General features: G+C 39.2%; 1 protein-coding gene across 1 annotated transcript in view; it reads right to left on the minus strand.

Annotated features, from left to right (window-relative positions):
* Positions 1-24,562, minus strand: part of PGM2L1 (phosphoglucomutase 2 like 1) — a 62,239-nt gene extending 37,677 nt beyond the window's left edge. The window contains exon 1 of the mRNA XM_061380807.1: positions 23,837-24,562. Coding sequence (XP_061236791.1) covers positions 23,837-23,947 — 111 coding nt within the window. The 5' untranslated portion in view covers positions 23,948-24,562. The remainder of the gene's footprint in view (positions 1-23,836) is intronic.
* Between the last annotated feature and the right edge of the window lie 528 nt (positions 24,563-25,090).

Consider the following 25,090-nt stretch of genomic DNA (forward strand, 5'->3'; position numbering starts at 1 on the left):
ATTTTCTTAATAACAACTGACAATAAAATCTGAATAATAATCACTAAATGAATATAAAAATCATATGCAGTAAATAAAGATGCTAAGTACTCCAAAAGTAGAAAATAAATTTAAAAAATACATTGTTACCATTTAAGTATAATATTGATTATGCCAAGATTAGTGTGAAATATAAAACAATCAGTTTATTTCAAAGCTTAATATTACATAAACAGTCTTTTTTTTAACTCTTGGGTTGTTTTTTTTAATCACAAAGCACATACACTTAATTGAAGTTGACTATTCAGTGACATAGTAATATATATCTCTATAAAGGTTTAAATAAAAATATTTCTCATATAAGGTAATCAAAATAAAACATTTCAAATAGTCACTGTTTTATTTATTCTGATACATCTCACCTTTTTTGACAAATGAAGAACCCAACTGTTGGTCAACTAGTTCAGGAGGTCACTGCAAGGTAATGAAGAGACCACAGACCTTATGATTCTAGGAAGAGTGGTTCTGATCTTGAGTCTGCAATTGGTTAGCTAGACAATCTGGAACAAATCATTTGACCTCCTCCTAGACCTTATATTCTCAGTAGAGTGTTATAGCTTTTTAGATTATCTTTTCAAGTTCTACAGTAAGAGATCATGTGAGGGACTATATTAAATCTCCAGTCAGTAGCATCTATTACTAGTACTTTGAACAGATAATTTTACTCTAGTATCCTCTCTTGTAAGAAATAGGAATGATGTTCTGCTCTTCTTCCTGGGCGCACAGATAGAATATATCTTCCAGCCTCCCTTAGAGTTACATGAGATCATGTGACAGAGTTTTGGTCAATAGATCTGAGTAAAAGAGATGTGTGTCAATCCAGGCCATTAAACACTCCCTTACCACCAGCCACCTCTGCCCCCTCCCCATCCTCTCTTTCCTCATGAACCCACAGAAGAGAGAGGGCTCCAAGGACTTATAGGAGTATGTAGCATCAAGATGGAACAGGTGGTTCACAGAGCAAAATTCCCCTCTACCTCCTACCTCACAAATATGCCAACAAATTTTGGAGTATTTGCTACTACAGCTAACCTGCCCTAGTTTAGTATTCACAGAGGAATATCACATACCACTCAAAACTTTTTTTTGGTGGTAGACTGAAAGAAATTACTTCACTCTGTATCTTCAGGGCTTATGCAGTATCCTGGCTGAGCTTACTCTTTCCATATTGTTGTCAGTTTCTTTAACAGATTAAAACTTAGAAGCCTTGAGTTCTTTACTCAGTCTCTTTTATCAAATAAGCGATGAGCCCTTGGACAGGTCTCTCTCTGAACACTTCTCTCTGAAGCTCATCAGTACAATTTAGGGGTTGAAATTTAATCTGAAAAGGGGTTGGAATTTAATCTGAAAAGACCTCATTCTGGTATATAGCTTCTCTATATGCATTAAAAAAAAAAAAGATGAAAGAAAAGATCCTTTCAAACTCTAACATTTTGATTGTAGATTCACTCTGGAATCTAGTCAACAGTTTAACTTCTTCATTGCTCTCTATTTAATTATTTCTCCAATGAAGTTCATACTTGGAAATATTTTTGTCCAACAAAATACATCAGTTTATTTACAAAATTTAAATCAAGGACAATTGCCAATTGCTAAAAATTAAACATATCTTAAGTACTACCATGTGCTTAGTTGCTCAGTCGTGTCTGACTCTTTGCGACCACATGGATTATAGCCCCACAGGCTCTTCTCTCCATGGGGATTCTCCAGGCAAGAATACTGGAGTGGGAATGTCATGCCCTCCTCAAGTACTACCATATACACTCCTAATTTCAATCAAAAACAAACAAGAACTTAGTATTTCAAATGGATGATAAGCAGACACATATATAAGTTTCCCAAGGTGTTTTACAAGGTTGACAGTTAAGTCAGGAATCTGAGGATCCCAGAATGGTAATAGCACCCAATTGCTAGATGTCTCCCAATATTTCTCCCTCCTTTAATCATACAGTTGGGTACTTACACAGCAGCCTGGCTAAGGGCTATTCAGTCTACCTTACAGATAAGTGTGACCATGTGACTAAACTCTGACCAATGACATGAAAGTGGGAATGATATGTTCCATTTTCAGGTCTTTCCCTGAAAAGGACTAAGTGTACACTCTCCTAAATCTTATTCTTCTTCCCATAGGTTGAAGCCATTTTGGATCAGTAGTGGCAGTCACATTTTGAGGATGGCACAGGTCCCCTCCACCAGCCCTGGTCAGTCACTGACCTCTGAAGGGTATGAGAGAAATTATCTTCTCTCTGCTTTGAGCCATTACATTGCATAGTCTTTGCTACACAGCTTTGACTGTACCCTAATACAGTAGGTGATGGTTGTGTCCTGATGTGAAATAAGGTTGAGCCTTCTTGACTCCCAATAAAATAGTTTTTCAATACACTGAATTCATCCCCTATCATTTCTCCTTCTACCTATCTAAGCATTCTTCTTGCCATTAATACATTAAATCAACATTCATCAAAGTCTGTATTTTGCAAACATTATGGGGAAAATAACTATGCTTAGATTTTTGCTACAATCCCAAGTGCAATGTCACTCAAAGTATTAAAATAAAGGTTAACAGATGATAGTAGAAATTTCCTTAAAAAGAGTAATCACTTACATAATGGTGGCATGTGCTCAGTTGCTAGGCTGAGTCCAACTTTTTGCCACCCCATGGACTGTAGCCTGCCAGGCTCCTCTGTCCATGGGATTTCCCAGGCAGGAATACTGGAGTGGGTTGCCATTTCTTTCTCCAGGGGAATCTCCCCATCCTAGAGATGAACACAGGTCTCCTACATTGGCAGGTGGATTCTTTACCACCAGGGAAGCCCAACTACATAATGGTGGTACCTTCATAGTTGATAGCAGTGACCATATTTTCAACAACCTTGTATATCCCACAGTAGCTAACTTGTACCTTGTACACAGAAGATGTGTTGACTCAGAATCATAGTGACAAAATAGCCATGTTCTTTCAGGGAACATAAATATTAGAGAAAGAGAATATTAGAACAGGTTTAAGTAACCATGCAATCAAATAGAATTCCCAATTGAAATGAATTTTCTAATTAAGTGGATATATTTTTTAAGATAAAGGCCTTTGGAAAAATAATTTCATGTTATCTTTGAGGTTAATTAAATCACAAATATATACTACTTGTGATCAATCAAAATATTACTTTAATTATTAATGTATTTTCACTATCAAGAACAGAACCTGGTACCCAGTAGACACTCAAATGTTTGTTGAATTAATTAAAAATATCTCCTTTTTAAGTACACACTATATGCTGCTGCTGCTGCTGCCGCTCAGTCGCTTCAGTCGTGTCCGACTCTGTGTGACCCAATAGACGGCAGCCCACCAGGCTCCCCTGTCCCTGGGATTCTCCAGGCAAGAACACTGGAGTGGGCTGCCATTTCCTTCTCCACACTATATGCTAGGCACAGCAAATGCTATAGGGAACAAGAAGATAGTGCTTTTGTAAAGCTCAAGATCTACTGAAGCATAACAATAAGTAAAAGGGCAATTACCACATCAAATATAAAAAGTACTAAAATAGGAGTAAGTAACAGGGTTCTATAGGAGCACATAAGATAAGCCTCTAACCCAGAATGGATTGAAAGGTAGAGAGCAGAGCCAGGGAAAGCTAACTGGAAGTAATATCTGAACTGAAATATGAGTAGAAATTGGAGAGAAAAGGGTGAAGATCAAGTTGAGGGTAGACAAATAATGACTTCAGCATTAGACTTATTTATTAAGTTTGAAATGATATCTATAGCTAGCATGCCAACTATTACCTCCCTACCCAATAGCTTCTTCCCAGTAATCAAGGAAATAAAAATTGAAATAAGATATCATTTTTCACTTAGAAATTTTTATTAAGAGTTTTCAAAATTGTAAGCCCAGTGCTGGGAAGGGAGGGTATAATAATTACAATGGCAGGGGTAACAAACCACTCCAAACTTAGTGGCTTAATCAATAGTCATTTATTTCTCATAGTTTCTGTGGGTCATGAATTAGAAAGGGCAGAGCCAGGATGGGGCTAGCTGGGGCTGTCAATTGCATATTTATAGTGGTCACTATATGTGACATGGCTCCAAGGGCAAGTATCTCAAGAACAAACAAGCCAGGGGGAAGTTACATTACCTTTTATGATCTAGCCTTGGAAGTCAGGAAGCTTCAGGGACTTCCCTGGTGCTCCAGTGGCTAAGACTCCACACTTCCAATGCAGGGGGCCTGGGTTCAACCCCTGGTCAGGGAACTAGATCCCACAAGCTGCAACTAAGAGTTCTCATGCTGCGACTAAAGATCCCACATGCTACAGCTAAAAATCAGATCAGATCAGATCAGTTGCTCAGTCGTGTCCGACTCTTTGTGACCCCATGAATTGCAGCACGCCAGGCCTCCCTGTCCATCACCAACTCCCGGAGTTCACTCAGATTCAAGTCCATCGAGTCAGCGATGCCATCCAGCCATCTCATTCTCTGTTGTCCCCTTCTCCTCCTGCCCCCAATCCCTCCCAGCATCAGAGTCCTTTCCAATGAGTCAACTCCTCGCATGAGGTGGCCAAAGTATTGGAGTTTCAGCTTTAGCATCATTCCTTCAAAAGAAATCCCAGGGCTGATCTCCTTCAGAATGGACTGGTTGGATCTCCTTGCAGTCCAAGGGACTCTCAAGAGTCTTCTCCAACACCACAGTTCAAAAGCATCAATTCTTCGGCGCTCAGCCTTCTTCACAGTCCAACTCTCACATCCATACATGACCACAGGAAAAACCATAGCCTTGACTAGACGAAACTTTGTTGGCAAAGTAATGTCTCTGCTTTTGAATACGTCATCTAGGTTGGTCATAACTTTCCTTCCAAGGAGTAAGCGTCTTTTAATTTCATGGCTGCAGTCACCATCTGTAGTGATTTTGGAGCCCAGAAAAATAAAGTCTGACACTGTCTCCACTGTTCCCCCATCTATTTCCCATGAAGTGGTGGGACCAGATGCCATGATCTTCGTTTTCTGAATGTTGAGCTTTAAGCCAACTTTTTCACTCTCCACTTTCACTTTCATCAAGAGTCTCTTTAGTTCTTCACTTTCTGCCATAAGTGTGGTGTCATCTGCATATCTGAGGTAATTGATATTTCTCCCGGCAATCTCAATTCCAGCTTGTGCTTCATCTAGCCCAGTGTTTCTCATGATGTAGGCTGCATATAAGTAAAATAAGCAAAGTGACAACATACAGCCTTGATGTACTCCTTTCCAGATTTGGAACCAGTCTGTTGTTCCATGTCCAGTTCTAAATGTTGCTTCCTGAACTACATACATGTTTCTCAGGAGGCAGGTCAGGTGGTCTGGTATTGCCATCTCTTTAAGAATTTTCCACAGTTTGTTGTGATCCACATAGTCAAAGGCTTTGGTGTAGTCAATAAAGCAGAAGTAAATGTTTTTCTGGAACTCTCACTTTTTCGATGATCCAACGGATGTTGGCAATTTGATCTCTGGTTCCTCTGCCTTCTCTAGATCCAGCTTGAACATCTGGAAGTTCACGGTTCATGTACTGTTGAAGCCTGGCTTGGAGAATTTTGGGCATTACTTCACTAGCGTGTTAGATGAGTGCAATTGTGCAGTAGTTTGAACATTCTTTGGCATTGCCTTTCTTTGGGATTAGAATGAAAACTGACCTTTTCCAGTCTTGTGGCCACTGCTGAGTTTTCCAGATTTGCTTGCATGTTGAGTGCAGCACTTTCACAGCATCATCTTTTGGGATCTGAAATTCCATCACCTCCACTAGCTTTGTTCGTAGTGATGCTTCCTAAGGCCCACTTGACTTCACATTCCAGGATGTCTGGCTCTGTCATAGTCCATGGTTTCTCCAGGCCAGAATACTGGTGGGTTGTTGTTCCTTTCTCCAGGGGATATTCCCAATCTACGGATTGAACCCAGGTCTCCTTCATTGCAGGCGGATTCTTTACCAGCTGAGCTACCAGGGAAGCCATTATTAGACCCAGAAATCCTTCTACTATACAATATTGTACTACATTAGTTTCATATACACTTAACTTACACATAGTCAACTATATGTACTTAGCCCTACCTCCCAAAGTATTGCTAAAAATTACATTTTGTGCATGTGCTCCATTATATATAGTGAACATGTTGTTTAGTCGCTCAGTCATGTCCAGCTCTTTTGCAACCCCATGGACTGTAGCCCATCAGGTTCCTCTGTCCATGGCATTACACAGGCAAGTGGAGCAGGTTTCATTCCTTTCTCCAGGGGATCTTCCCAACCCAGGGATCAAACCTGTGTCTCCTACACTGGCAGGTGAATTCTTTACCACTGAGCCACCAGGGAAGCCCAAACTACTATATGCATTATTATTATTATATATTACTCTATAAAGATAGATACTTGAAGTCACATATTCTATAGTTCATAGGCAATTTAAGAGTTTTCCAAGAGTAATTTTTACTTTATGAAATTTTCATTATTTATTGAGTTTAGAATCTAGCTCCCAAGTGAGACAAGAGTCCCCTATACCAGGGATATTCTGACAATGAAGTTACCTATTAGGGATATTTTAGACATTTTAATTCTGAGCAGGAGCTTAAACAAGATGATATCTAGAATCCTGTCAATTGAGATTCTATAACTATACTTAATTCAGTTTGTACCAGAAAAAGATTCATGGCCTGATGTTTAATATATATTTTGAAGTAGTAACTGCTACTGCTGCTAAGTCGCTTCAGTCGTGTCCGACTCTGTGCGACCCCATAGATGGCAGCCCACCAGGCTCTCCCGTCCCTGGGATTCTCCAGGCAAGAGTACTGGAGTGGGTTGCCATTTCCTTCTCCAAGGCATGAAAGTGAAAAGTGAAAGTGAAGTCACTCAGTCGTGTCCGACTCTTAGCGACCCCATGGACTTCAGCCTACCAGGCTCTTCCATCCATGGGATTTTCCAGGCAAGAGTACTGGAGTGGGGTCCCATTGCCTTAGTAGTAAAAATACTACCAATAATTAGGAAAAACTTTTCCATCAGAATGAAAACTATCAACAAAGGAAACAATAAGATGGACTTTTTCTTTTTTAATAAAGCCCAATTTTCATATTCTTCTGAAATCATGCTACAATTATGGTCTGACTAATGGTCTATGGTCAAAAATGAAATATGTCTATCTCATGTATATGTCATCTTTCCATATGCTACAGAAATAAACCAGAGGAAAAAAGCTATATGCAAAACAGTGCTCTCGGCATGATTTAAAACAGCTTTTAAAAAATCAGAAATACTCTATTTTATCTATATGAGATGATGGATGTTAACTAAACCTACTGTGGTAATCATTTCACAATATATGTAAATCAAACCATCATGCCATATATCACTGTGAGACATGTGGGATTTTAGTTCCCCAACCAAGGATTAAACCTGTGCCCCCTGTAGTGGAAGCATGGACTTAACCACTGGACCACCAGGGAAGTCCTGTACACCTTAAACTTATACAGTGATGTATATAGATTATTTCTCAAAAAAAAAAAAAAACTGGACAAACATTAGAAACACTTTAAGATGTTCAACAAACAGAAAATGTTAAGTGTGACATATCTCCCAAGTATTATCTGTCAATAAAATTATAATTATGTTCTGCATGATAAAAATTACATAAATAGATCCAAAAGACAAATTGAGGAAAAAAATTTGTAATCAAAACAAGTAAAAAGGCAATAAAAAAAAGTGTGCAGAGGATCTCAACAGACATTTCTCCAAAGAAGATATACAGATGGCCAACAGACACATGAAAAGATGCTCAACACCTCTAAACACCAGAGAAATGCAAATCAAAACTACAGTGAAGTATCACCTCACACTATTCAGAATGACCATCACCAAAAAATTCTCAAGTTATAAATTCTGAAAAGGATGTGGAGAAAGGGGAACCCTCCTACACTGTTGGTGGGAATGTAAATTGGTACAGGCATGATGGAGAACTGTATGGAGGTTCCTTAAAAAACTAAAAAAAAAAACAAACCATATGATCCAGCAATTTCACTCTCTGGTATACAAAATCCCACTTTTCTGGAAAAGACAAAAATTCTAACTTGAAATTTTAGACAAATAGACAATTTTGTCCAAGGAAAAAAAATGATTAGAATTATAAACATGCAAGAGATTAAACCATAAAATGTACCCACAAAGAGACCTCCAGCCTCAGTTGACTTTATTGGCAAGTTCCAAAGTATATTTAAGAAACAGATCATTCAAATCTTAAAAGAACTCTTCCAGAGAAGATAAAAGAGTATACTCCCATCAATTCTTTTCTTGTGTCTAGCTTAACCTAGATACAACAGACAACATCAGAAAGAAAAAATCATTGTCTAACCTCACCAATGAACAAAGGTGCAAAAATCCTAAGTAAAATCTACCAAACCAAATCCAGCAATATATAAAAACAATAATAAATCATGACAATGTGTTTTTATGCCAGAATATGGTGTTGGTATAATATTTGAAAATTAATCAAGGTTATCCACAACATTGACAGGTTTAAAAAGAAAAATCAAATGACAATCTGAACTGATACAGAGAAAGTACCTAATAAAGTAAAACACTTACTACATATGATAAAATCTTAGCAAACAAGGAATATAGAAAAACTCAGGATGTGTGTGCTAAGATCCTATTAAGATTCTCCTGAGACCCTCTTAACTGGATGGTTGTGTCCATTTCTAGCAGCTACAGGTACTACTGCTATGAGCTCACACACGCAACATTCTCTGGAGAACCTCCTTGGGAGGACTGGAACCAGCTTATGCAAAAGACCTGAGAGTTATACACACCTTTCCCTCATGGCCAACAGCTAATGATATTTGGTGCAGAAGTATAACTCTATTGTGCAATTAACACTCCAGAAAGCATAGAATCAAGCTGATTAAACTTGATTAATTAAACTTCACCTGAAATTATATTATTGCTTAGTTCTTTCCTTTCCCTATCCTGATTCCCTCACTTCTTTACAGGTTTCTCCTGAGAGCATTCCTTTTATAAATCACTTGCACAGAAATTCCTCTTTGCTTCTAGGGAACAAAACCCTAAAATATATGTAAGTAAGTTTAAACTTTCCACTTTCAGCACATAAGGAATAGAAAGGAACTTCCTGAATCTGTTAATGGCAAGCTATAAGGAGGAGGAGAATGAGAAGGAGGAAGGCAGGATGGGATGGGGTGGCAAGACAGAAAATCCTATAGTCCTAGTCAAACCTATAAAGAAAGAAAAACAGACAAAAAGTACAAGAATAGAGAAGAAATAAAACTCACATAATTTGCAGATGAAATGATTGGGCACATTAAAAAATCTAAGAGAATAAATAATTTTTAGAATTACTAGAATATAGTTAAGAGTTTTTTGATACAAGGTCAATGTTCAAAAGACAACTGTATTTCTCTATACCAGCAAACAGAAAGAAATAATTTTAAATGGCATAAAAAATATTATGTACCACCTGTTTCCTGTATGGACCAAGAAAATTCCAACCATATCTGACCTTCCCACAGATAACAACTGTAACCTCTTAGACCAAATAAAAAACAAAGAAAGAAACAAAATCCACAAGACCTTAAAGTCCGAGAGACTGAATAAATACAGATTTGATTCTAAAAGGGAGTTAACACTTAGGAGAAGGAACCAGCACAGATGAGTTTCCTAATTTTATGGTTTTTGAGAACAGACAGTAGTCAGAGCCTTGTGCAGTGGCTGAAATACCAATGGAAATCCCACGGTCCTTATGGCCCGAAGAAACAGCACACAGGGTTCAGGGCCACCATGCCCACTGGAGTACACATCCAAGAAAGGAGAGATTTAGAAAGGGAGAACCCCACATTTTGCCCATAAACTGTCCCAAACTCTAGCTGACTCCTCTACTACATAAGTGTGGGATAGACAATCAGCTAAGGATAAAAAAACAAACTGAGATTTGAGAAGCCTCTCAGGAAACAGCGTGTACAGTCTGAGTTCAACCAAGTTAATGACATACTAAAATAAACAAAATAAACACTCTCCAGAGGAAAAACGGATTCCAGGCTCTCCACAATATAACACTCATCATGCCCATGATGCACTCCATAATTACCAGACAAATGAAGAATTAGAGAAATGCGATGCATTCTCAAGAGCAGAGATAATTAGTGGTGACCAACTCTAACATATCCAGATGTTAGAATTAGCCAACAAGGATTTTAACAGAGCTATTATAAGTGACTTAAAGAAAAATGCTCTTGGAATGCACGAAAAGATGAGACATCTCACAGAAGAAATAGAAACTATAGAAAAGAATCAGATGGAAATTTTAGAACTGAAAAATACAATATCTGAGATTAAAAATTCACTGAATGGTCTTAATAGCAGAAAGGAAATGAAAGGGTCCATGAACTAGAAGACAGATCAATAGAAATGATCTATTCTGAAATACAGAGAGAAAAAAGATAAAAATAGAGTCTCAGAGATGTATCCAAGACAACACCAAGAAATCTAACATATGTATAAATAACACTAGGAGAATTCATTGCCAGTGAATCTGTATTATAATAAAGGCTAAAGGAAATTCTTTAAGTTGAAGGGGAGGGATATCATTTGGAAACTTGAATTTTGGAGAAAGAACGAAGAACACTGGATATAGTAGAAAGCTCGATAAATATAAACAGACTGTTTTTTCTTCTTAATGTCTTTAAAATGCAGAGGACTGACTAAAGCAAAAACTATAACACTTTTATAAAAAGTGATACAAATGATAAAGGATGGAGGTGGTATTGATGATAAAAAATGGGCCAACACTGTTGCAAGAACTTACAATATTAGTGGTATAATATTAACTCTAAATAAACTGAGCAAAGTTAATTTTCCAAAATTGAAACTAATGAAACAAAATCCCCAAAGTCCAATATCTATTAAAGAAATTGTATTTGTTCTCAAAAAGCTTCAGGCCCAGATGGGTTAGGTGGCAAATTCTATCAAACATTTAAAGAAAAAATAATACCATCGTACAAAAAGGTTTTCAGAAAATAAAGCAGGGAACATTTCAATTAATTTTACAAGGCCATCATAATCCTAATACAAAAATCTAACAAATATACAAAAAGATTCTTAACAAAATATATAAAAAGAATAATACATTATGACCAAGTAGTATTTATCTAAGGAATATCAGTTGAATCAACATTCAAAAATCACTATAATTCATGATATCACAAAGTAAAAAAACTGTTTAATGTTATGGTACATCCAGACAATGGACTATTATTCAGTGATAAAAATAAATGAGCTCTCAAGCCATGAAAAGACATGGAGGAAACTTAAAAGCATATTACTAAGTGAAATAAGCCAATCTAAAAAGGCTAAATACTGTGTGATTCCCACTATGTGACATTCTGGAAAAGGGAAAACTGTGGAAACTAAAAGGATCAGTGGCTGCCAGAGGTTGAGGGTTAAGGAAGTGATGAACAGGTGGAACATAAAGGATTCTTGGGGTTTCCCAGGTGGTTCAGTGGTAAAGAATCCACCTGCCAATGCAGGAGATGCAGGTTCGATCCCTGGGTCAGGAAGATGCCCTGAAGGAGGAAATGGCAACCCACTCCAGCATTCTTGCCTGGAAAATCCCATGGACAGAGGAACCTGGTGGGCTATAGTCCATGGGGGTCACAAAGAGTCGGACATGACTAAGCAGAGAGAGAGGATTCTTAGGATAGTGAAACTATTCTGCATGATAATAAAATGGTAGACACACATCATTACACATTTGTCCAAACCCATACAATGTACACTACCAAGAATAAAACATATGTATAATAAGGCTGTTCTCTTCCTCCCTGAATACACCCTATTCGATCACTCCCTGCTTCACCTACACTCTACTCACATGACTAACCTTCCTTCCTAATCGCAGAGACATACTTGCCCCCAGCCGCAGCTAGTGATTGCTCTAATCTCCAGATCAGAACAGCTCCAATATGATAGTTTATCAAAAGGGCAGTGATGCTCCTCTGCTGGTTTCCCTGGTAACTGATGTGCCGACCTGACATCAATTTCCTTTGGTAACTGGTAAATTCCCTCACTGCCTTCCCCAATAACTAAGACTACTGCCATGCCATCTGCCATACATGATGGGGTGTTGCTCCAGGGCCTTGCTTCAGACATGTAAGATGCCCCTGTCCATTATATCATTGATGTCTCTGTTGCTGACTGTGAGCTCTTTCTTCAGCCTTGAGGCTAGGCAAATACAAGGCATGAAGGTCTGTGGGGTGAGGCTCAACAGCATACTGGAAACAGTGGATTTGGGGAGGTTAATGTGTCAGCGTATGTTTATCAATTCTAACAAGTGTACCACACTGGTGGGGGATGTGGATAATGAGGGAAGCTATCCATGAGTGAGGGTAGGGGGAATATGAGAAATCTCTCTATATACTTTACCTTCAATTGTGCTGTGAACCTAAAACTGCTTAAAAAATAAAGTTCTAATTAAAAAAAACTAACATGACCTTCTCAGTAGATGCAGAAAAAGCATTTGACACAAACTGAACCCCAACAACACGAGAAGACTCTACACACAGATGTCACCAGATGGTCAACACCAAAATCAGATTGATTGTATTTTTTGCAGTGAAAGATGGAGAAGCTCTACACAGTCAGCAAAAACAAGACCGGGAGCTGACTGTAGCTCAGATCATGAACTCCTTATTGCCAAATTCAGACTTAAATTGAAGAAAGTGGGGAAAACCACTAGACCATTCAGGTATGACCTAAATCAAATCCCTTATGATTATACAGTGGAAGTGAGAAATAGACTTAAGGGACTAGATCTGATAGAGTGCCTGATGAACTATGGACGGAGGTTCATGACATTGTACAGGAAATAGGAATTAAGACCATCCCCAAAAAAATAAATGCAAAAAAGCAAAACGGCTGTCTGAGGAGGCCTTACAAATAGCTGTGAAAAGAAGAGAAGCAAAAAGCAACGGAGAAAAGGAAAGATATACCCATTTGAATGCGGAGTTCCAAAGCATAGCAAGGAGAGATAAGAAAGCCTTCCTCAGCGATCAATGCAAAGAAATAGAGGAAAACAATAGAATGGGAAAGACTAGAGATCTCTTTAAGAAAATTAGAGATACCAAGGGAATATTTCATGCAAAGATGGGCTCAATACAGGACAGAAATGGTATGGACCTAATAGAAGCAGAGGATATTAAGAAGAGGTGGCAAGAATACACAGAACTGTACAAAAAAGATCTTCACGACCCAGATAATCATGATGGTGTGATCACTCACACTCACCTAGAGCCAGATATCCTGTAATGTGAAGTCAAGTGGGTCTTAGGAAGCATCACTAAGAACAAAGCTAGTGGAGGTGATGGAATTCCAGTTGAGCTATTTCAAATCCTAAAAGACGGTGCTGTGAAAGTGCTGCACTAAATATGCCAGCAAATTTGGGAAACTCAGCAGTGGCCACAGGACTGGAAAAGATCAGTTTTCATTCCAATCCCTAAGAAAGGCAATGCCAAAGAATGCTCAAACTACCACACAATTGCACTCATCTCACACGCTAGTAAAGTAATGCTCAAAATTCTCCAAGCCAGGCTTCAGTAATATGTGAACCATGAATGTCCAGACGTTCAAGCTGGTTTTAGAAAAAGCAGAGGAACCAGAGATCAAATTGCCAAAAACCGCTGGATCATCGAAAAAGCAAGAGAGTTTCAGAAAAACATGTATTTCTACTTTATTGACAATGCAAAGCCGTTGACTGAGTGGATCACAATAAACTGTGGAAAATTCTGAAGGAGATGGGAATACCAGACCAACCTGACCCATCTCTTGAAAAACCTGTATGCAGGTCAGGAAGCAACAGTTAGAACTGGACATGGAACAACAACTTTTCCAAATAGGAAAGTACATCAAGGCTGTATATTATTACCCTGCTTATTTAACTTATATGCAGAGTACATCATGAGAAATGCTGGGCTGGAATCAAGATTGCTGGGAGAAATATCAATAAGCTCAGATATGCAGATGATACCACCCTAATGGCAGAAAGTGAAGAAGAACTAAACAGCCTCTTGATGAAAGTGAAAGAGGAGAGTGAAAAAGTTGGCTTAAAGCTCAACATTCAGAAAACGAAAATCATGGCATCTGGTCCCATCACTTCATGGCAAATAGATGGAGAAACAGTGGAAACAGTGGCTGACCAGTCAATCCTAAAGGAATCAGTCCTGAATATTCATGAGAAGGACTGATGCTGAAGCTTCAATACTTTGGCCACCTGATGTGAAGAACTGCATCATTGAAAAAGACCCTGATGCTGGTAAAGATTCAAGGTGGGAGGAGAAGGGGATGACAGAGGATGAGATGGTTGGATGGCATCACTGACTCGATGGTTATGAGTTTGAGTAAGCTTCAGGAGTTGGTGAATGCCAGGGAAGCCTAGTGTGCTGCAGTCCATGGGGTTGTGAAGAGTAGGACATGACTGAGTGACTGAACTGAACTGAATGTTCACAGCAGTAGTATTTCAATAGTCAAGCTATGGAAGCTACCCAAGTGTCCAATAACAGGTTAATGGATAAAGAAGATGTAATACACACATACACACACAATGCAAAAGTACTTACCATAAAAAATAATGAAATTTTGCCATTTGCAACAACATGGATGGACCTGGAGGGTATTGTGCTTAATAAAATAAGACTGAGAAAGACAAATACCATATGTGATCATTTATATGTGGAATACAGAAAATAAAATGAATGAATATAACAAAATAGAAACAGACTCACAGAGAAAAACCCATGGGGAGAGGAAAGAGAGGAGGGGCAAAATAGAGGTAGGTGATTAAGAGGTACCAACTATTAGGTATAAAATAAACTACAAGGATACATTGTATATCACAGGAAATATAGCCAATGTTTTATAACTTCAAATGGAATATAATTTATAAAAATTTTGAATGACTATGCTGTACACCTGACATATAATATTGTATATCAACTATACCTCAATTAAAAAAAAATCTCTTCATTGTTATTGCAAGTCCCCTGTTCAGTTTAATTTCCCTGATAGGTTTTCAACTGCTGCAGTATTCTAGTTTATGTATCCTTTCTCTGATTGGTGGGCATTTAGGTTTTTAATAGTTTTTACCTGCAATAAATAATAAAATATTTCAGAGGGAAAATTACATGAAAAAATTCTGAAGCAGAAACCACAAAACTACCACTTACACTGAAAAGATTTTCTAACAAAGTCTGGTGAGCTGAAAGCTAAGATGACTTTGCATCTAAGAAGCACAGTATTTTTCATTTACATTATAATTTTCATACCCTTTTGAGCATTCAATAAGACCATTTTTATAGTTTTGTTTGGTAAGATATAGTCCTCATTAAATTACTTGGTATAAAAGAGCCTATGCAAGACTGGATACACTATCTGTATTCTTTCCACCAGCATTAATCATTTTCTTCATTAACTCCCAACACCAGAGGGCAGCAGCTTCAGTTCTAATTAGCAATAATGCAGAGAGTAACTAATGGAAAAAAATACTCCTTTAGCAAAATCTACACTAAATTACTACCCAACCTTTTATTTGGGGGAAAAAGTGTTTCTACAATATAGAACAGACATATGAAATAAATAAAAACAACTACATAAGCAAAACACACTGTCTTCCCACAAGGACAGATAAATCAAATTTAGATTGTCCAAGGAGAGACCATGAAAATCCGAGTTAGAGGCATTTAATAACATTTACATTCCTTGGTTAATTTAATGTATAAGCATAGGTGTCTCTTGTTGTGGCAGTCCCAGTCATGGCTCAGACAGTAAAGAATTTGCCTGCAATGCAGGAGACCTGGATTCAATCCCTGGTCAGGAAGATTCCCTAGAGAAGGGAATGGTTACCCACTGCAGTATTCTTGCCTGGAGAAGTCCAAGGACAGAGGAGCCTGGTGGGCTACAGTCCGTCCATGGGGTCGCAGAGTCAGACAAGACTAAGCGACTACTACTTTCCCATGACTTCCCTGGTGGCTCAGACGGCAAAGAATCTGCCTGCAATGTGAGAGATCTGGGTTCAATCCCTGGGTCGGGAAGATATCCTGGAGGAGGAAATGGCAACCCACTCCAGTATGCTTACCTGGGAAACCCCGTGGATAGAGGAGCCTGATGGGCTGCAGTCCATGGGGTCGTAAAGAGTCAGACACTACAGAGCAACTAACACTTTCACTTTAATAATTTGGAAGAGCCAAATAAAGACAAATTCCTTTTCGTTAGCTTCTCTTGGCTCTCTGATTTTTCAAATAGGAGGAAAGGAAGAGATGGGGAAAAAATAATTCTAGATTAAAGATATAACCAAATAGATTTCTAATGGCCTTGTAGAAAACTTAAAGGAACTAAACAAAACTTCTTTTTGATAGAAAAAACAGGGCAAAGAAGACCCTAAATAAAAGGAAGAAGTAGTCAGTCTACCTATTTTGACATTTTCAGATGGGAAAGAAGAGGGTGCTTTCAAATGAGAATCCTTTCCCTTTCAAGCATTTTTTTTTTAATCAAAGACTTGAATTTTTAGAAAAATTTGGGTTTTACAGAAAATTGAACACGTAGTACAGGGAGTTCCCTTAAACCCTCCTACCCCACCTGTTTCCCCTGTTGTTAACACTGTGTTTTGGGGCTAGAGGGAATGGAGGTAAGGGGACTTCTTTAATGAGTACAGAGTTTCAGATTCACAAGACAAAAACGTTCTGGAGATCTGTTTCATAAAAATGAGAATCTGATTAATGCTATTGAAAAAGTGAAGTCGCTCAGTCGCGTCCGACTCTGCGACCCCATGGACTATAGTCTACCAGGCTCCTCCGTCCATGGGGTTTTCCAGGCAAGAAGACTGGAGTGGGTTGCAATTTCCTTCTCCAGGAGATCTTCCCAACCCAGGGACTGAACCCGGGTCTCCCGCATTGTAGGCAGATGCTTTACCATTTGAGCCACCAGGGAAGTCCCACACTTAAAAACAGTGAAGATGGTAAATTTTATGTGTTTTTAACCACAATAAAACTTTAAATTTTCTGTTTTTTCTTCAGATTAATCCTCAAAACTGAAAATACTGCAAGTATTAGATTAAGATTATCTAAATATTGTTAACTACAGACCCTGAGTTTGGATAAAATTTCATCTTTCCAGGCTCACCTTGGTCACCTGAAGGTGCTGAGATCAAATGGATTTTTTTCCCCTTAAGCTCCATCAATTAAGTCTTTAAAAATCACACCCTATTTTAGTTTGCTTCACTTTTGAACCATAACTTGCTTATTCAAGTCTGTTTTCCTTCCTTCCTCCCTGCCCTCCCTCCTCCCCTTCCTCCCTTTCTTCCATCTGTGGTTAACTGCTTTTCTTTTTTTGATGTTGCTGTTGCCAGAAATAACATGCCATCTTCATCATTATCATTAACATCTTCCAGCTCTCTCTGATGGCACAGACATTGCATTCTTTTTTAAGATACATTTCTTTAAAGCCCAGTGTCAAACTAGTGCACAGTTGTCATCTGTGATTTCTTTACAATGGACTCCTGGGGTGGTTCCTTCATGTCAGCTTCTCTCATATTGTCTATTTCCTTTTGCTATAGGTTTCTTCAACTTGAACTTTTATATTTTCTATTGCATTTGGCAGGGGGTGAAGGGATACAGTTTTTTGTCCCCCTAACTTCCAAGAGCTCATTCTTCTTTCCTGTTCCTTTTACATAGCATTGTTCTTTATTTTGATAGAATAATTACCTTTTAAAATTGATTTTAAGTTGTTATGTTCCTTTACCTTGGTTCTTTTCTGGGTCCATTGCTTTGTTTTTACTCTTCATGCTGCTTGTCTTCTTTACATAACTTGATCCTTGGTAAGTCACTGATATCCACCAATTTTTCTGGGAAGCTGGTACGGGTTTTCTCTGGTTTTTAATACACGGGCATGTTTTCTGCTAATCTCTTCTCAAACAGAATGGCTAATTGGGAGCTCTGTGTTTGTGAGTTGGGCTTACGGTCCTGGAGACTTTGTTAGCACTAATTAAATTATTTAAGTTTTCAAAAGAATAACTAAAACTAAGGGCATAATGTAATTTAGTCAAGACAGAGAACAGGGTGAGTGCACTCTCATTTTTCACAGCATGCATCTGACCGATAATATGTAAAATAAATCAAGGAATAGTGGTACTAGCTTTTATGGTCATGACAGTAACTAACAAGTCAAAAATGGGTTCTAAGGAGCAAACTGAGGATGAGAAGAGGTAAGTAGGAACACTGCTTTCCATTACAATCTCTTTTTACTATTTTTTAAAAAAACATAAGCATGTATTTCTTTGAAATAAATAAAAATAAATTTAAAAATAAAATTGTAGAAACTAAAGAGCAAATGTAAGAAATTTGGAAATATACAAAAGCAACAAATGTGTGTATGTGTGTTTGTGTATATATATACACACACATATACATACACATACATACATACATATATATTACATATATATATGTGTATATATATCTCCAAACCCTTATTTCTACATACTAAATGTCTTGGACAGAGGGAGAATGTTGTTGCCAAGGAAACCAAAGCAACTGTTAAGTAGCAAATTCAGCTCTTTAAAAAAAAATTCCATGGCAATTTATTCTGCAGAATATTATAGCCTACTTCAGCTTTTACAAAAACCAATAAAATGTTTTTAATGAGGTCCTTGAAACTTGGTTTATGATGTCACTAACATCTATTAAACACTCCAGTTACAGAGTCTAGTACAGTGATAAGAAAGCTAGAGTAAAGACCAGATATCGTTAGGTTTAGTTCCAAGTTTGCCACTTAAAAGCCATATGTCCTTGAGCAGGTCATCTTCCCTGTCTGAAACTAAGTTTCTTTAGTAGTAAAAGTGGGGATAACTACACCTAACCTGCCTACCATACAGGGTTGCTGTGAATATCAAATTATTTAGATCATCAAGGTTTGAAACACTACACAAATAAATTCAAGTAATAACCACTAATATTTTCCAAAATTAACAAGGTGATAAGTATTCTTCATTGATCAAATGCCAAATTATGTAAAGTATTAGAAAAAGGTTAACAAAAAGTGTAATATAGACTAGTATTATAAAAAAAAAATGGAGAAGGAAATAGCAACCCACTCTAGTATTCTTGCTTGGAGGATTCCATGGACAAAGGAGTCTGGCAGGGTCACATGGGGTCCATGGGGTCCATGGGGGTCACAGGAGTCAGACACGATTTAGCGATTAAGCCATTATAAAAACTGTATTGAACTAGGTGGCAGATTCAAGTTCTGATTCAGGTTCTATCCACCACCATTGATAATTTCCACTTCTTTGGGTCTCTACACAATGAAACTGGACTAGACAACCTCTGTAAAGGTGCTTCATGGGTGTGTTTTCCATGACACGATAATTTAAAAGGAAATTCATTCACCACTTTAAAAAAAACACGGGCTGTATTTTGCTTGAAAACTTTCATTGCTAGATGTTTGAAAACCACTGACTTTAGGATGAAGTCTTTTATTTCTATTTTCAGGCATTTCATAACCGTAACCTAATTAATCTATCTTTACATTCTACTCTTTCTCAACATAAACCTACCTTCAGAGACCACAGCATTCTACTTGTTATTTCTCAAAATGCCATGGCCAATTCTTGTCTCCACACTGTTGTCAACATGTATATAGTTGCTGCCACTACAGCTGACTGAGCAGCTCTGCCCTGGGTCCCATCCCACTCCCTACCCACATTTACACATCCAAACTTGGACAGGGCTTAATGTCTCTGATAAGACTGTTTTAAAAAATTGTAAAATTTACAGTATATCAAAAACAGGAGAGAGTTGTCATGTTTATAGAGAACCTAGCTTCTAGCCAGCAAGACTTGTCTGTAATCTGATAGAACGTATGAAAGCATTAGGAAGGAAGTGGGGACCTTAGCCCTAAAAGATAGAAGGGGGGAGCACTGTAGCGGTGTCATCTGTGCCCTGGCTGGAGGAGGAACACTTTGATCCACAGACTTGTTGGATTCCAGTGTGTAGGACAGTCCCATCAGAGAAATGGATGCATTTACTTATTACAGGCTAATGCTGTTAAACATTTATGCCATATATTGGACTCCTTGTGATTTGATTTCATAATCACTACAAATCTTCAGATTCTTTCACTTCCCTTATGGTGCAGCTAGAAAATGGCCTGACTGAGACAAATTCATCTATATTACACCTGTGCCATAAATTAATAAAACAGCTTTCTGAATTCTGACATCAGTTACTGTGACCTTGAGGAGCATGAGTCCATCCTGAGACAAGACAGACTAACAAATTAGTCTGAAGGCATAAGAACCAAGGGTCAGATCCTGGACTATAGTAAACAGAACAAAAGAATGTCACTCCATAGCAACAGCAAGGGGTACCTGGGACCGCCCCAATAAATACCCTGTCTTATTGCACTATTTTTGTTTTAACACTTTCATATACCTTTATTCAAGGCCACTAACCACATACTAATGCCTTTCTATGACCTGGTCTACATGCCTTTCCAACAGTTTCTATGTACCCTAAGCTACTGCAGAAACAAATTTTCTAAGTACACACATTAATGTTTTTATCTCTGCTTGGAATATTCTTCCTCTCAATGTTGACAAGTCTAAATTTTAACTAATTCTGAAGGGTTTATCACAGATAACACCTGTTTTATGAAGAAATTTCAAAGAACACCGCCCACCATGACTAAAACTAGCAATATTAGTGACCTGGACAAGTAACAAATTGCTTTTAGATCAACTTATGACTTGGTACTATGTATTTCACCAGAGTCATCAAGGATCAGGGCATTTGGTAGGTTCTTTTTTTCACTGTAAGAAAATAAATAGGTATTAATCAGGTATTACCTCACTTTCTCTATGCTGGAAGACCACACATGTCATCACCAACATGTAATGCAATAAATGCTATAAATCCAAACTATTGTTTAATGTTTCTGCACTCCACATTTCAGTGCCCTGGGACACCAGAGCCTAGCTGACCTACACTATCAGTCTACAATAGATGTATCTTTCCTTACTAATTAAAAGCATTTTTCCCATTGAGAGAGGAATTGGTTAAGTGAAAGTGAAAAGTGAAGCCGCTCAGTCATGTCCAACTCTTCTCAACCCCATGGACTGCAGCCTACCAGGCTCCTCCATCCGTGGGATTTTCCAGGCAAGAGTTCTGGAGTGGGGTGCCATTGCCTTCTCCATTGGTTAAGTAAATATTATTTTTATTAAATAATTATTAAACTTGTTTAAATCTGTTAAAAGCACTTGTTACTTGCTACGTGTATTATATTTGTAAGCTTTTGTTTTATATTCCCTTCTATGTTCTTTGACGATATGGTCCATATCTAATTAATCTTTGTGTCTCCCACAGGTTTTCAGTCAGTACCTTGTATATAGAAGGCCCTTTAAATATAAATTAATTTCTCTTCCATTTTCGGTGAGGGCTATCCCCATTCTTTTTATATGTATCCCATCTTCTTATTGTCTTCCTTGACTACCCCAGTCCACAGGTCACTATTTTTAAATTCCTATAAAAACCAACTGCCTATAAACTATTAAATTGCCACCAATACCATCCCAGCATTATCTTTTTACGTGTATATGTATCTCATAGTCTTGTCACATTTCAGTATACCCAACAATATCTAGGTACAGCATGAACAATTGATATTAATTCACTCAGCCAATATTTTTAAAAATCCAAAGACCCATTAGGAAAAGTATAGTCAAAATTGGCACCTAAATAGAACAAAAGATTTCACCTGTGGCAATGAAACAAACTCCTATTGTTGAAGGGCCAAAGGCTTTGACACACATAATAGTTAGCAGTAAATTAAATTGTGTTGGAATTCTACAAGTATCTTTGAATATCATACATCTTCCTTTCACTTCACAGAGACACAAGTGCAATCACATTTCTTTACTGACAGCAGATGGCTTTAAACAATAGCAATTAACTATATTAAACCTATAGAGATAACATTCATTTGTAATTTAGATTTCTCTGCTGAAGACATATATATGGTCAGTTTACAGCATATATCATTTACAGTATGCTAAGCCTTAGCTCTTTTTTCCTACTAGGCTTCCTCCTCCCTAATGAACCAAAAGCAGAAAAGTAATCTGTAAATCTTCACTTCTTTTGTATCCTTCCACGACAAGGAACTATATTCACAGTAGGCAATAATAAAAACAGGCAAAATGGATTTAAAGTTATTTGCATTTTTCACATCTTTGTAATCAATGGGATACCACAGATTTTGTACATGACTGAAAAAAGTGTGTGTACATATGTATTTTTTGTATAAATGGTCAAATCCTACAAAGAGGGTGTTAGCTCTCTAGTAGCTCATTCAGAACATTCTGGAGCCTCACTACTCAAAGTGTGGTCCACAGTGTGGTCCATTATGAAGCAGAATCTCACACCCCACCCCAGGCCTCCTAAATCACAATCTGCATTTAAAGATCTCCAGGTGATCTGCATGCACTTCAAGAGTTTGAAATGCACTGGTTTAGACTCCAGAGGAAGAATTAGAATGTCCAAGATACATATAACCATGTAATACTAAACAAGTAATTGCTTATTTGTTGGTCTTCCTTATTTGCTGACTGAAGGCTTTTTGAGGGTAGGAACCCTTTCTAGCCTCCTCACCACTAGCATACCCTGGACCCAACAGGCCCTGAAACATTACCCAATGCTCAATGGATATTTTTTGCTGAACGCATGAATGACTGAACAAAGATAAAACTTTTTCAGAAGGCTAATAATCCTTTAGGAAGTTGAATAACATGATTTCACATATGACCACATTAATTCTTTAATTCAGTATTATTAATTCCATTTAAAATACATTGCCGTCTCTACTTCAACAAATGTAATATACTCGACAAAGCAGAAGCTTGGATCATCTTCCTCTGTTGGAGCTAAGGGCCTCTTTACAAGTGAGATGGCTGCATTTTAATTCTAGCTCTCATATATCCATCCCATATGCCTCCACAAGATGAAAACACCGCAACAATTTGGAGAGAGTACGGGTAGGGGAACAGAGGAGGAATGGATACAAGTCTGTATACGGAGCATCGCATGAAACCTGGAAAAAATGATTTTTGGAAGAGGATACTTCCAGAAAATAACTTCTGGCCAGAGGAAAAAAGAGAACCCTTATCTTTCTCAAGAGCAAAAGGTGGTATTAGAGAATACACGGGAGCGGGAGCGATACCAGCGACTACCTAGCGACGTAAGGTGGAAACACACCAGACCAGCGCTCAAGCAGATAGTGGTTAGATACTGTCCCAGAAGGCGGAAAAAAAAAAAACACACACACACACACACACACAAACACCCACTTTCAGATTTGCGGAGAAGGAAGTCAAGGGAGAAGAAAGGGAGAAGGAAATATCTCTATTAAGGGTATACGATGATGATGATTAATTATTATCATTTTTTTGGAGAAAAGGGACATGATATACACTTGAAGGGAGGCGGGAAGGGGGGAGGAGGAAGGAAGGTAGCAATTTCTCGCCCTGCAAAAGGAAGCGACTACAGGCGTCCTTTCCCAGCTCAGACGGCCCCAGGGAGGCAGCCCAGGCATAGGTGGGTGGCAACGCCCAGCTCCGCTAGCTCCCGCCGCATGGCCTGAGCCATCTCCCCCACAGCCTGCCGAGCACCGGGTGGGGACGGGCAAGGGCGTTCACGGTGTGGGAGGGCGTGCAGGAGGAGGGGGAGGATGCCCTGCTGACCAGGTACCCACCTTATCCCAACGGAGCCACTGCCCGATGGCTGTGTCTAGCTGAGGGTCCCCAGTGTGATAGGGGGCGTGGAGCAGGTTGGAGTTCAGGTCCCCCTCTGCGTTTTCAGTCATGGCAGCCAGTCTCGGGTGCGAGAATGGGGATCCAGCGAAGACACCGAGCTGGAGGAGCTTGACTGTGCTCACCGGGATCTCGACGCCCCCTCCTCACTGAAAGGCATCGGAGACCAAACGCAGGACGTTTGTACCAGGTCCTGCCGCAGCTTCGGGGAAACAGGAGAGAGGGGGGACGCGGCCACCTTATTCCCACTAGACGAGCTCCTGGTCTCTCTGGGCGAACGGACTGAGGCGGTCCCACCTCGAGAGAACAACAACAGCCCCAGATGTCTGGGTCGTGGCCGCCGCCGCTACCGCCGCCTTCGCAGCTTTAGGCCCCGCCCTCGCGCCTCTGGCCCCGCCCCTTCCCAGCCGATTTAAGCACCCGGGACTCGGGGAGCGAGCCGGGAAGCGCGCTCCCGACGCCTTCCCAGCGGCGCGATTTAGGACTGTGCTGCGAAGTGAGGAATAGGGGCAGGGCCATTTTATTTCTTAATTTGCCTTTTTCCCCGTGTCTTATTCTTGTTACAATCCCCACCCACCCCCACGCGTCTCCTTTTCTCCATCAGACGCCATGTCCACCACGATGCGTCCGCCTCAGAGCTCGCTTTTGTGAATCCCCATTGCGCGCGAAGGCCCCCTCCTGTTTCGTCTTGGGGAGCGCGCCTGGCGGGAGAGTGCGAGGGCTGTCCCCGCATGGCCTCACGGGAGTTGTAGTTCTTCATCTCTTCCCCCCAAGCCCCACCCCAGCCCTGGCGTGTAAAGACCACCGCAGACTACAACTCCCAGCAGCTCCTTGCCCTGCGTTTTCTCAAAGGAAAAAAAGCTACACCTCTAGGCTGTTTCCTATAGAAACGCCCGGTCCGCGTTAGGTCCACTGCAGTTGTGTCCCTGGGCTTCAATTAGATTAAACAAGGGCAGGTGCAGGAAGGGTACAGCTGATATCTATTCAGTACTTTACAGTTTACGAATCGCCTTCTGTCGTCTAAACCATCATGTGACAGTAAAAAGGACATGATCCATTCTCATTTTACACACAAAGAGGAAGCTGCCTCTGAGTGAACTGACTTTTTCAAAGGTGGAGTTCAAAAGTAGTCGAACGAGCAATCCAACTTCATTTTAGGTCTCAGCAGCTCATTTTGCTCTGCTGCTACAGTGGAC

This window comes from Bos javanicus, chromosome 15 (genome assembly GCF_032452875.1).
Source record: "Bos javanicus breed banteng chromosome 15, ARS-OSU_banteng_1.0, whole genome shotgun sequence".
Taxonomy (NCBI): domain Eukaryota; kingdom Metazoa; phylum Chordata; class Mammalia; order Artiodactyla; family Bovidae; genus Bos; species Bos javanicus.